The 13,033-nt window shown below is 52.9% G+C and overlaps 1 protein-coding gene across 3 annotated transcripts in view; it reads left to right on the top strand.

Moving 5' to 3' along the window:
• Window positions 1-12,622, top strand: part of DCPS (decapping enzyme, scavenger) — a 36,601-nt gene extending 23,979 nt beyond the window's left edge. Inside the window, exons 4-8 of one of the 3 annotated variants that reach the window (XR_013992556.1) lie at window positions 5,299-5,412; window positions 6,638-6,736; window positions 7,086-7,512; window positions 10,347-10,457; window positions 12,248-12,622. Coding sequence is in view for 2 of the 3 variants with exons in the window: in XM_081037988.1 (XP_080894114.1) it covers window positions 5,299-5,412; window positions 6,638-6,736; window positions 10,347-10,457; window positions 12,248-12,514 (591 nt within the window). In the remaining variant the exon portion in view is untranslated. The remainder of the gene's footprint in view (window positions 1-5,298; window positions 5,413-6,637; window positions 6,737-7,085; window positions 7,513-10,346; window positions 10,458-12,247) is intronic. The other 2 variants (XM_081037988.1, XM_081037989.1) reach the window with 2 other exon arrangements.
• Window positions 12,623-13,033: the final 411 nt, after the last annotated feature.

Here is a 13,033-nt window from a genome sequence, read left to right on the forward strand (position 1 = left end):
TTCAAAACGTTTACCTTTCATGGTCATTTTGACTTTGGGGAAGAGCCAGAAGTCGCATGGTACCAGATCCGGTGAATAAGATGGATGAGGATACACTGTAATGTTTTTATTTGACAGAAATTGCTGTACCAGAAGTGATGTGTGACATGGAGCCTTTCCATTGTGATCACAAAATACGGTGAATGCTGCTGCTGAGGGCCATCCAGCAGAAAGGCTGGGATCTTCAGTACAGGAAGCAGGTGTGGAACAGTGTGTGACAAGTTTCAACTTGTTCGGTGCAGTCAGTCGGGTGTGAGCTACGGTTGAGAGAAGGTGCGTTTTATTTAAAGTGTGCTGTAAATCATCCTCCATCATGACAGCGCTCCGTGTCACACATCACTTCTGGTACAGCAATTTCTGTCTAATAAAACATTACAGTGTGTCTTCATCCACCTTATTCACCGAATCTTGCACTATACGACTTCTGGCTCTTCCCCAAAGTCAAAATGATTCAGGATATCGAGGCAGCCATGACAGTGCAACTAAAAACACTCAGAAAAGAGGACTTCCAGAACTGCTTCAGAAAGTGGCAAGAGCGATGGGATAAATGTTTGAAGCGAGGGGGAGTGCTTTGAGGGGGGTTAATGTCATTGTGTCTTTTACTGTAATGCATTTTTTAAAATTTAAACATTCACATATTATTTGATCAGACCTTGTACTATGTATACCTTCTTATACACTATTATATAGATCCTCTTGGAAAAAAATACAACAATAAATTCTGCTGCTCTCCCAACTTCTGGTTGACATGAACATTCATGTATTCTTTCTTGGCTATTTCTTGGAGGTTTACAAGTACTCAGCTTAACTGGTAACAGTCATTATAATTATTGGGCATCTACTGTGTATGTAGCAGGCTCTGTTCTAGGCTCTGGAGGGTCACCAAGGTAAAATCTGACATGCCCCTGTAGTCCTCTAGGAAGATAGACGTGTTGTTTGACAGCTGCCCTGTAATGAGTTAAGCGCTTTGGTGGTTCACGTACAAGGTGAAGTGGTAACACAAAGGGGGCGTGATCAGCTCAGTCAGTCGGGGGCTTCACAGAGGGGGGGGATCCTCCAGTTGGGTCTGATGGGACAGATAGAAGTTGACCAGGTAGACAAGGCAGATAGGGCATTCCAGGCGGAGGGAAGAGCAAGTACAGAAGCACAGAGGGCTGGGGAGGTGCAGGGTCAGCAAGAGACAGCAGAAGGGCAGCAGGGGCAGGAGGAAGCGTGTGCACTTTGTTCAGGAGACCAGGAGGTCTCACACCTTGCTGATCGGCAGGATTGCCTGGTGAGATTTGTTTAAATGCAGAGCATGGGGCCTACTCCATATCTGCTGAATCAGAATGTTCAGGGAGCTGGGAAATTCGTATGTTTTAAAAAATCGCTCTGTTTCTAATGGTCCTCAGATTTGACAGTGCTTGCCATGGGCTATGAGGGTCCCCGCAACAGTTTTCAGCGTGTGGGTAACATGGTCAGATTTACAGAATCAGATGGAGCGTGGTGACAGTGGAAGCAGCCCAGTGTGAGTCGGGGCCGGGGCCGAGGCAGAGGCAGTGGAGAAGGCTTCAGTAGTGATTTAATTAAGAGGTAGGGCTCAGGAACTGGTTGATGCGGAGAGGTGAGGGAAGAGCCTGGGATGGCTCCCGGCCTAGCCTGCGCGATGAAGGGACAGATAGTAGGATCGTTAACCTGGATGTGGGATGTGGACAGCAGCGAGGATTTATGTGGAACACAGTGAGTTCAGGTTGGGACTTCCTGAGCCTTCACTGGGTGCCAGGATCTGTCCTAAGCATTTTACGTGCACCACCTCATCGAATGTTCACAGTACCCTCTTGGGGATGGGATTCGAAGCCAGGCAGGCAGTCTGGCCCCAGCGTCTGTGCGCTTAGCCCACTGCCCTATTTGGCTCCTCAAATTTGGTACTTGTAACTTCCAGTAAAAATCCCCAGTGAAAACTGTCGTTCCATGTCTGGGTCTGGAACATGAGGGATCATCAGGCTAAAAATGCGGATTGGTGAGTCCCTGAGTCAAGGCTTCAGCGTCAGCCAGGTTGGCTTCTCATTCTGCCTTTGCAGGGCAGTGTGGCACGGTCCTTCACTGCTGAGGCCCACTTTCCTTGTCTGGAAAATGCAACCAGGGTCCCAGTGGAAATTGAGAGCAGTGCCATATATCACGTGCCTGTTGCTGTTGTCAGCACAGAAGAGGCACCAGAGTGGTAGCTACCCTTATGCACACACAACTGGGGAACAGGACAGGAAAGTACAGAGCTGAGACACCTGGAGCTGTGGGCAGGTGAAGGGTGGCAAGCAGCTGGGTGAGCAGAGAAGCAGGAGTGTGAAGAGGGAGCAAGATGTCCTAAGGGAGGAGGGGATGTGCGGAGGGCGCTGCCAGTGTCACTGCTAGGAGGCCAGGCCAGGCATATTCCAGAAGCCATCAGAGCCCACCCACAGGCCTATCATTGTGCGGTGACTGAGTCTCCTGGGCTTCCTTTCAGATGGTGTCACTCCCCGTTATGGAACCCCCGAGGATTTGTGTGAATTCTGTTCCCTGCTTCTCCCTTTCTCATCTGGGGTTCTGGCCTGAGACTTCATGTGGATTTAGGTCCCTCCTACTCTCCCAGAGGCCTTCCCCACGTGGCCTGGGACATGGGCTCTAGGACCAGGCTCTGCAGTTGGAATTGTGTGAATTTCCTTGCCCATGCTTTCCCCATACCTGCAAAATGGGGTGTTCACAGCCCCAACTTCCCAGGTCGGCTGTGAGGGCGGTCCCCTTGAGGCATAGAGCAGGGCCTGGCACATAGTAAGACTGCGCCCATCACTGCCACACTTGTCACTCCATTCTCGCACTTCTCTCTCGCCCTTTGATCAGCACCACCTCTGTGCTCTGCCCTCTGCTTTGAGGATGCCTGCTCTGAGCTGCGTGCTTCCACGTGCATTTGCTCACTTACAATCCTCACCTGAACCCTAATGTGTACATATCATTAGCCCCATTTTACAAAGGGGGGAACCAAGGCTTAGTGAGAATAGATCACTTACCCAAGGCAACAGCTAGTTAGGGGTAGAGCTGGGGGATGAATGCAGTCTCGCTGGGCCCCAGAGCCCTTTCACTCACCACCACACTTGCTTTCCAGTCAGAGACAGCAGCTGCTCAGTTGTGGACAAATACAGGGCCCAGGGCAGCTACTTGTGGGCTGGGCCCAGCAGAGCTCTCTGTGGAGTCCCCCTTCACCTCCTCCTTTATTTTTGGGGTGCTGCAGGTCAGGTTCTGGCTGGCTTTTTTCTCCAGCAGCACATTCCAGTCAGACAGGAAATGCCTCCCTGGGAGATCTCAACATGGTGGGGTGGGCTGGGCAGTGCTCTGGCCACAGGGCTGCACAGCGGAGCCTGCTGGCGTCCGTGGGGGAGCTAAAAAATATATAATGCTTTTCCTCTCACCTTCTAAGTTCTTCTAGCTGGGCTGATAAGCCAGTTCACAGAGACAGATGAACAGGAGAAAATCCAATTTTAATACGTGAGCATGGGGAATTCACATAAGCATGAAAATTCCAAAGAACGAGGTAAAACTGGGTATATATGACTTTTTATACAAAGGAGAAAGGAGGAGGCGCAGATCTTACATTTCAGAAGTGAGAATGATGGGCAATGTACAGGTAATGGAGCAAGAGCGGAACGCACGTGGCAGGTAAATTTTTGCTAGGCAACCCAGAAACAATGAGACACCGGTCATCGAGTAAACAGGCCCCTGTTTGATGCCCTCCCAGCCACCAGACTCAATTCAAATTAGGCTGTTAAGGCGACCTTCGTAAGATTTCCTTCCTGGAGTGTGTCTTTCCCTCTGAACCTCTTAGGCAGGAAGAGGAAGAGTCAGAGGTTCTTTCTGAATCTTTTGTTTCTTAATTACCACCTTAAAAATCAATATTCCAAAAGGCAAAACTTTTGGTCCCTTCATCCTCCAGACCCCTCCCAGGAAGTGGCACAGCCAGTCTCTTCTCAGGAAGTGTGGACCTTTTTCCTTTGTCTGTGGGTGAACCACATGTGACCTATCTGTGGGTCTTCCCCAGGCGCTGGGAAGCCCAGCTATTCCCAGGCAGGTACCCTCTGCTCCCTCCCTCTCTACCTCAGATAGCTGCACTTGACCTTGTCTATGCTAGCCAAGGATGCGGACTTCTGGGATGAGGTATGCCCGCTCTAAACCAGCCCCCGCCCCTGGCTTTCGCTGACACTTCTGGAAGTGTGCTGAGGAGCGCTTCACTGGTCTGGTGGTGGTGGTTCCCTGACCATTCCAACCTCTCCATGAACTTGGAGGCCCATCCTGACTGTGAGGCGGAAGGGGCAGCATTGTGAACCCAACCATTGCTCGCTCTCTCTGACTTCCCAGCAGGCTTCTCTCTCTGATTTCTGGCATAGAGTTATTGACCTGAAAGGAAGTCGAGTTTGCAAAGGGAGCTCAGAGCTTGGAGGAAGTGGAGAAAAGCTGAGGTCTGAGATCTGTGACGACAGGGGCCTTATCTTAAACTCCCTGTTCTTCAGAGAGGCCACCAGGACCTTAACTGACGTCCTTGGGATCCACACAGTGCCCAAGGAAGGGTTCCCTGAAGGCTGTTGGCAGCAGTGCATCAAAGGGTGTGAGGGAGGGCAGGAAGCCCTGAGTTGATGAGAAAGGTCTCTATGTGGCCTTCAGGTCTGCTTTGTGACACGGGAGCTGTGCCAGCTGAGACTGCTGTGGCTCCAGGTGGGCAGAGGTGCCCATCCTACCACTGAGAATCCCATCAGGGCGGGAAACCCACACACATTAATTTTTAGAACCTAAGCCTTTCCCTGCCCAGGTATGGAGGCAGCTTCCTCTGCAAAAGGAACTCCCAGCCTCTTTGCCGTGGTCTTTGCCATGGTCCTAAATAAAGTGGGATGGGGTCCATGCAGGCAGCTCTCCCCTGGTCCTGTGGGCAGTGAAGGGGCTCATGCAGACCAGGCCTGTGAGGCCGCAGCAGTGTGTGCACGCTTTTGACCAGGAAGAGCCTCAGGAGCCAGCCCTGTGTGCACAGCTGTGGCCCCTGTGAGGAGTGCTGGTGACCAAGTGTCAGCGGTGGTGGCAGAGGAGAGCTCTCCTCTGGACCCCTGAGAGCAGATCCTGGAGCACAGGACAGCCTGGGTATACATCCCCTGGGCTCCGTGGCTGTCCTTCCTGGAGGGGCCAGAGAGCTTCGCTAGCCCCGTCTGGGGAGTCTCCCCAGGGGTGGTGACTGATGACGGACCTGTCTCTCTCCCCGCCTTCCAGTGGGTGTACAACATCCTTGACAAGAAGGCCGAAGCCGACCGGATTGTTTTTGAGAACCCAGATCCCTCTGATGGCTTTGTCCTCATCCCCGACCTCAAGTGGAACCAACAGCAGGTAAAAGGTTCCTTGCTGGGGTTCTCCGCTTTCAGAGTACCTTGCTTCATGTTGCTGGCGCGCCTGAACCCTGCCCTGATTTCTCACGTTGGTCACCCTCTCTAAGCAGATTATAATCAACCAGCAAAGAGAAGTCTGAGCTCTGTGCTGAGTGTATACCTGCCATACCAAATGTTTATGCTTTAATGGGTCAGTTTAAACCCTTCTGTCTCCTCCAATCTTCCGGGTGTGTGTATGGGGGGTGTGTGCAGAATGAGGTGATGTTTGTGTAAGCACGAGCCGCTCTTTAACCAGTCAAGTGGCTTGGGTGGCCACTTTCAATTTCTGGAGCCCTGAACTGTTTGCTTCTCTCCGTCCCTCTGGACACCAGCAGACCCAGGCAGGTCTGAAGTACTGGCAGGCAGTAACCATGGTGACCAATCTGAGGGGTCCCGTCACTGCCCCAGTCCCCAGATGCAGAGGAGGTCTCCTGGCAGTCACGCCTCTACCTGGGGCTCTCCGCTTTGTTTTCTAGTCTCCCTGCTATCCGCCCTCCTCCGTTTCTCCTCACCTTCTAAGGAGCAAGTTTCCAGTGGAGCCACTTTCACTCGCACTATCCCTCGTTCTCTATTTCTCCATCTTCTTTCCTCCTGCCCTCACTCCCCTACACCGGCCCACCATCAGTTACAGTGTACCATCGCTTCTGTGGATGGACTTTCATACCCTGACAGTAACAGAACAGGCAGAGCAGCATGTTACAGGAAGTGCTGTTCCCACCACACACTGGAATTGGGCCAGACTGAGCCTGCAGCAGGTTGGGGAGCCAGGAGAAGGCCGAGGAAGCCAGATGTGGGACTGCTGGGTAGGAAGTGGGGAGATAAATGCCCCCCTCCTCTAACTAGAATCTTTGAGTAATCTAAGCTCGGGTTTCCGTTCTGCTTTTGGGTGGGCCCTTCTGGTTTCTGTGTTCCTTACATGGTCACAGGACTCCCACACAGAGGTTTCTGGAATCCAGGCCCTGTCCACCTTGGCATGGATGCCTTCTCTCTTGCTTTCTCAGCTATGGTCTTTGGGTCCTAACTGAGCTCACCTGCAGTTTGCTTGGTTTTGATTTGGTGATTTCTAGACCTTCTATGACACTCCTTGACTGCCAGAAAAGGGGGGCTGGGAGCCTGTGGTTGGAGCAGAGGGCCAGCATTTCACTTCAGAGGCATGCAGGCTAGTGAGCGCCAACTGTCTCTTACAGGAAGCTGTGGGAATTCCTGAACATGGCTCCAGGGGTGGTAGGAAATTTGAAGGGAGTTTCCAAAAGTTGGAGCACTGTGTGATGATTTGGTACAGCCAGGTAAGATCAAAGAAGATGGCCTGGCACTTGTGGGGTGTTGTAGTGGAGAGAGGCTGAGAGAACACCTGCCCCCACTCTCCCCTCCTCTGCAGCCTATCTCCACCTCAGGCTTCCATGGAGGAAACCAGGACTGGCTCAGGAGATGTTGGGGGAGTTGGGACAAGGCCATAAGAATGCTGGTGGCAGCTTTGGGGCTGCCTTGGTGCAGCCCTGCAAACCCTCTCTGTCCCCTCGGCAGCCCTGCGCCTGAATGTCCTGGATTGCAGACTGGGTCACGGGAGGTGGGGTGGGGTAGGAGGAACTTCTGACTCACAAGATCCTTGAGGACTGAAGAGCTTGTGATTTGCAGGGGGACGGTGGTCTGAGGGCCATGCAGGGACAACAAAAGGTGGATTGTGTATCGCCAAGAAGCCCTGAACACACTTAAGCCCATGGCACTGAGAACGGAAGTCGTCGTCCTTCTGACCTGGTGCTGGCAGGCATCCTGCCTGGCTGTCCGTGGAGCTGCCCTCTGTTCCACTGAAGCCAGAAGAGGCTTCAGGAACTGCACTGGCCTCCGACCACACGGCTGCTCTCCCCCTCAGGGGTTTTGAATGGGCTTAAATGTCAGACTTCCCTTGGTGGGATATAGGTGCCATTGTCCTTGGCCTTCACTTAATTTGCACTTGTCTCTTGGTAGTGCCGCGTGTGGTGTCACGAATCCTTGAGCTGTGACAGAACTCTACCACGGACCGCTCCCCGAGCATTAGGCAGTGTCCAGCAGCGAGACTGGCCAGGCAGGACTTCTATTCTTTGCCTCACAGCAGGGGAGGGGCGGGGGAGGGGAGAGGTGCCTTGGCACAGCTTTGGGGAGCCTTTTTTATTTTTTAAAGATTTTATTGGGGAAGGGGAACAGGACTTTATTGGGGAACAGTGTGTACTTCTAGGCCTTTTTTCCAAGTCAAGTTGTTGTCCTTTCAGTCTTAGTTGTGGAGGGTGCAGCTCAGCTCCAGGTCTAGTTGCCGTTGTTAGTTGCAGGGGGCACAGCCCACCATCCCTTGCGGGAGTCAAACCGACAACCTTGTGGTTGAGTTTGTGGTTGAGAGCCCGCGCTCCAACCAACTGAGCCATCTGGCCACCTGGGGGCTCATTGACTTCATTCTAGTTGCAGAGGGCGCAGCTCGCTGGCCCATGTGGGAATCGAACCAGCAGCCCCGTTGCCCAGAGCTCGTGCTTTAACCAACTGAGCTACCTGTCAGCCCCTGGGGAGCCTTTTTAGTCACCTGGAATCTCATCCTGCTGCCTCCTCTCCCAGAAGCATATCTGTATATACTATATGTATGCATGTAACTCTCCAACTGATGGCCTGGGATTAGAGACTCTTTGTCCATATGACCATTCATCCATCCATTCCACAAATATTTGTCAAGTCCCTAATGTTTGCCTTCCTGGAGGTTATAACATCCCTTCCTCAATACCGTTAAGAGATGACCTTGTATATTTTATGTGTTTATTTTATTGTAGCTCTGATTAATCCATGCACATGGTAAAAAATGCAAATAGTACAAAAAGTGTGTAGTGAAAGAGTAAATTCCCTCGCCCCACATGCTTCCATTTCCCTTCCCCAGAAGAGGTGGTTATTTCTTTGTCTCTCCTTCCGGAGATAGTCTTTGCATATTGTATATATAAGTATTTATGTTTGTGTTTATATGGACACACGTACACTTTCAGTTCATATGATTTAGGTTCTTTGGTCTAAGATTCTCAGACTAGGAAACTCCCTTTGAGTCACTGCAGAGATGGAGGGGTGGCTCTCCAAAGCTCCAGCCATTCTGTCATGTCCCTTGCCAGGATGCTGTTACTTTGAGTTCACTGTCCTGCCTTGTAAAAAAGAGATTGGTGGTGTGTTCTCCCGGAGTGACTGATGGGCCACTTTCTGGGGTGCCAGTCTGAGATCCTCACTAGCCCCTAGTTTTTTTCAGGTCATTTCTCTGGGCCAGGGGCCCTTTGGATGCTTGCAGCAAATCTGGGGTAATGTCTGATATCAAAGGATGGGTTTTTCCTCCTTCACCCAGCCCTTGAGCTGACACTCAGCACCAGATTTCATGCCTCATTCCATGCCAGTGGAAGCAGAGAGGTGTGATTTAATGTCATGACGTCATGTTCGGGATTTGTCAGCAGACATTATCTAAAACAAATGCTACTATTATTTGGGAGTCCTGTGACAGTGACACATGGAAAAGCTGAAGACACCCTCAGGCACACACGTACACACCCCAGGTCTAAACAGTTTTATGTCCTGACTTCTCCTTGGGCCCCTAGCTAGTGAGAGAGTAAATGTCCTAGACACATGTCATGAGAAGGGAGAATGTGGAAGGGACTTGTGGGCACAGCCGAGGCCTGGGTAGGCCCAGCCTTGTCATCAGTCAGGAGGTTCCCACTGGGCTCATCCGTAGAGGTCTGGGGCTGAGAGCCCAGATTCTTAGAACTCTGGGAGAGAAGAATGTCTGTGGCAGGAAGAGGCTGTTGGCCCGAAGAAGCACATGGAACATCAGGTACCATATGGAAAATCTCATTCTCACTTTTTGAATCAGGGTCCTTAGGGATTTGGTTGGGTTACTCACGGCCCCCAGATTTATCGCCTTGAGAAATCTAGCAGCTCAGGCTGCAGGGCTGAGTGCTGCTGGAGTCTCCCCGTGCCTCCCCCGTGGAGCCCTGGTGTCTGGGCCCTGCCTCTCACATGGATGTGATAAGCAGCCAAGGCCAGGGTTTGGGTGAGCAGGGAGGAGTAGAGGGGTTATCTGACGGGAAGAGTTTATTTGCTGTCTGGCACAAGATCTTGTTGACTGGTTCTTTGCACTGTTGTGACCTCTAGGTTTTTTCAGCCACGCAGTTTTCAGGAAGGACAGCAGGAGTGGCCGCATGTGAGGCCTGGGAGATAGGGGAAGAGAGAGAAATGTGAAGGCTCTGGTGGTGCTCACTTCCGAGCTGGGCCCGGACTCCCTTGCCACCTTTCACATCCCTCAGCACCCCTACACATGCGTTAGGCTCCAGACAGATCACATTGCCTACTCCCTGCTTACGTGTACCTTCTTGCCTCTGACCCTTTGCTTTCACTGTTCCCTCCACTGAAATGTCTTTTTCCAAACCTACCTCTTGTTCAAGACCCAGATCTCGTGCCTTCTGTTCTACGAAGCCTCTCTGGATGGCCTTAGCTAGCTAGTCTTTCCTTCTTCCTCCTGTGCTTTTATCACTTCATGTCTCATAGCAGTTACGTGTGTATGTGCCATTAGAGCATAACCTCTTAGAGGGAAAGAGTTGTCCTGGGCGCTTTCTTGAACCTCCTTCCTGTCCCCCACCGCCATCAGCTGTGTGAGTATATAAATATTCCCGTACGATATTCTTTAGCAGGAGGAATAAACACCAGCTCTGTTCCTTAGACTGTCCCACTCACCCTGGGCATGTGGACGCCCATATCGTCTGGGGATCGGGCCTGCTGTGGGGTTCCCAGGATTGGCTGGCGCTGCAGGCCTGGGGGGCAGCGCCTCCTGGCTTCCGTGGAGAATTCCAGGATTGGCAGTCTCCCCTGACGGTCCACTGCTGAGCCTGTTTTCCCCTGGTCTCTGCACAGCTTGACGACCTGTACCTGATCGCCATCTGCCATCGCCGCGGCATCAGGTCGCTTCGGGACCTCACTGCAGAGCACCTGCCGCTGCTCAGGAATATCCTCCAGGAGGGGCAGGTGAGTCCCCTGGGCCAATCCCGCCGAAGCCCGTGGGAGTCCCACCCATTCCAGGGTGTTCCCTGCGCCACTTTCCTCTCCTTTCCAGGGAGGCTGTCTAGGAAAGGGGCTTTTCTTTGGATGCCAGTGTGAGGGCCACATGCAGGCTCTTTAGGTGGACTCACAAGGCCCCGTCACCTGGTCCTGCCCAACCCCTGCCCCACACGCTGGATGCCATCTGTTCTTCCAGTATTCCAGCCACTTTTCCTCACCCCACACTCGTCCTCCTCAGCTTAGGTTCGCGCTTTGGCTCCCTGCGGCAGATGCCGTCTGGGACGCCCTCCCACTCCAGGATTGCCTGCCTTGCTTGTGACAGCCACATTGTGCCAGACGTTGTTCTTTGGTAGCTGGGTCCCCGGCTCTGATGTGTGTATGCACGAATCTCCTCGTTTAGCCTGAGAGCAGCAACCGCGTTCTGCAGCACCTGCCATTCGGGGATACAGTCTATCTGGGGTGATGACTGAATCCAGTGAAATCATAGGGGTGCAAAAGGAGCCCTGGGGCAAGGGAAGATGGGGGAAGAGAATCTCGAACCCTGGGTTGTGGTCCTGATTCTGACATTGTGACGTTAGCCAGCTGGCTGACCTTGGGCAGGTCACTTCACCTCACCTCTCTGGGCCTCAGTATCTGGTTAAGATCCTTCTGAAGCCACCGTTCTGTGGGGTTATTCTCAGCTTTTGTTTCTACTCTGAAACATTTGAAGATACCCCCTGATGACGCATGCCCGGGCCCAGAGTCACAGATGCCCAGCTGGGAGAGAGGCTTGTCCCTTTCAACAGGAGCTGCTCCGAGGCGTGGACGCACTTAGAGGAAGTGTTCTGCCTGGATCCGCTCCTTGTTAACCTCTGGACCCCAGCTCCCCACCACTGCCCTAACCACTTTCTTCCTGCCAGCCCACGTCACTGTCTCTCTGGCTGCCTTTCTGTTTGGAGTGACTCGTTTCTCCTGAAACGGCCTCTGGGTGACAGAGAGTGGTGTCTTTCTTTCCGGGAGATGCCGGGCCAACACTTGCACCTGCCGTGGCAGTTCTGGCGGCCTCGCCCTGCTTATTCCAAGAAGCCCTTTGGGTGCTCCGGCCCTGGTCTCACCTGCTGCAGAGATCCCTGGGGTGTATTCTGAGCCCACTGAGGCCCTAGTCTCTTTCCCTTCACCTCTAACCTCCTTAGGGATTTACCCACAATGGAAACCAAAGTCTCCTCTTAACTCCAAGCTTTGGAGGTTGGTAGAAAAATCGCTACCCCTGAGCAAGGTGGAGGTGGGCCAAAGTCAATATTTTCTTCCCCAGCAGGAATCCAGCCCCAGCCTTTCTCTTGCAGCAAGGCCCTAGCTCAGCCTGTCCCCAAGCCCCATCCCCATCGTTTCCAAGCTAAGGGAGAACGAGGCTTCCTTCCACCCACACAGCGCTTTACGTGTTCACAAGTTGTTCCCAGTCTGAGTCTGTGGGGCCTGTCCTTGGGCCCTGGGGCTTCCTAGATTCCCAGCAGCAACCGTTTGAGGAAGCAAATGTTTTATCAGGTTGGAGGGGGGAATGCTGATTCAGGCCACTGTCCCCTTCGTTTGGGAGAAAGAGCCTCAGCTTTGCTGCTGTCACCTGTATTTGTGGATTCCCTGGAAAGGAAGCACACAGTGGGCAGAGGGCTGTTTGGAGGGTTTGTATAAAGGGTGCCAAGGCTAAGTGGGGTTAGGACAGGAAGAGGGGCGGTGCTGGTTGGTGGGCAGCACAGCGAGCGTGCCGCTCTCCTTCTCAACAGGAGGCCATCCTGCAGCGCTACCAGGTGCCGGCTGACCGCCTCCGCGTGTACCTGCACTACCTGCCCTCCTACTACCACCTGCACGTGCACTTCACCGCCCTGGGCTTCGAGGCTCCTGGCTCGGGGGTGGAGCGGGCTCACCTGCTGGCAGAGGTGATCCAGAACCTGGAGCATGACCCGGAGCACTACCAGCGGCGTACCCTCACCTTCGCCCTCAGGGCGGACGAGCCCCTGCTTCGGCTCTTGCAAGAGGCCCAGGAAAGCTGAGTCCACCCACCGAGGACTCTCAGTAGCATGGACGTGTGGGACTGCGTGGGGAGGAGGGATCTTTTAGCACCAAATGAAATTTTTAAAAATATATTTTGTACTGGCTTATTCCTAGTATGTGAGTATTGGTCTCATTCAGTGTTGACTGATGGTGCAGCGTGGGGAGGAGGCGCTGAGGGAAGGGGAAGGTCTTGGGAAGGGAGGACAGCCTCTGGTGGGGGTGGCTTCAGCTGACCTGGAGGGGTGCCAGGCCTTTCTCCAAACCCCCCACACCCCTCCTTGCTGATTTCTGGGTCCTGAATCTGACTATACCTCTCCCTGTTTTCACACCTTCTGATTCTGCTGCCACGTTCCTCTTCCTCTTTCCAAGTAGGTTTTCTAAGTCCATATGTCTGGGAGTACCCCCCAAAACCCCAATGTGATAACTTTCTGGAAATAATCTATAGCATTTTTTTGATGGCACTTCCTCTTCATTCCCAACATTGAGGTCACCCCTGCCAGGGTGAGTCACCCCTGCTG

This window comes from Rhinolophus hipposideros (assembly GCF_964194185.1).
Source record: "Rhinolophus hipposideros genome assembly, chromosome: 24".
NCBI classification, from domain to species: Eukaryota; Metazoa; Chordata; class Mammalia; order Chiroptera; family Rhinolophidae; genus Rhinolophus; species Rhinolophus hipposideros.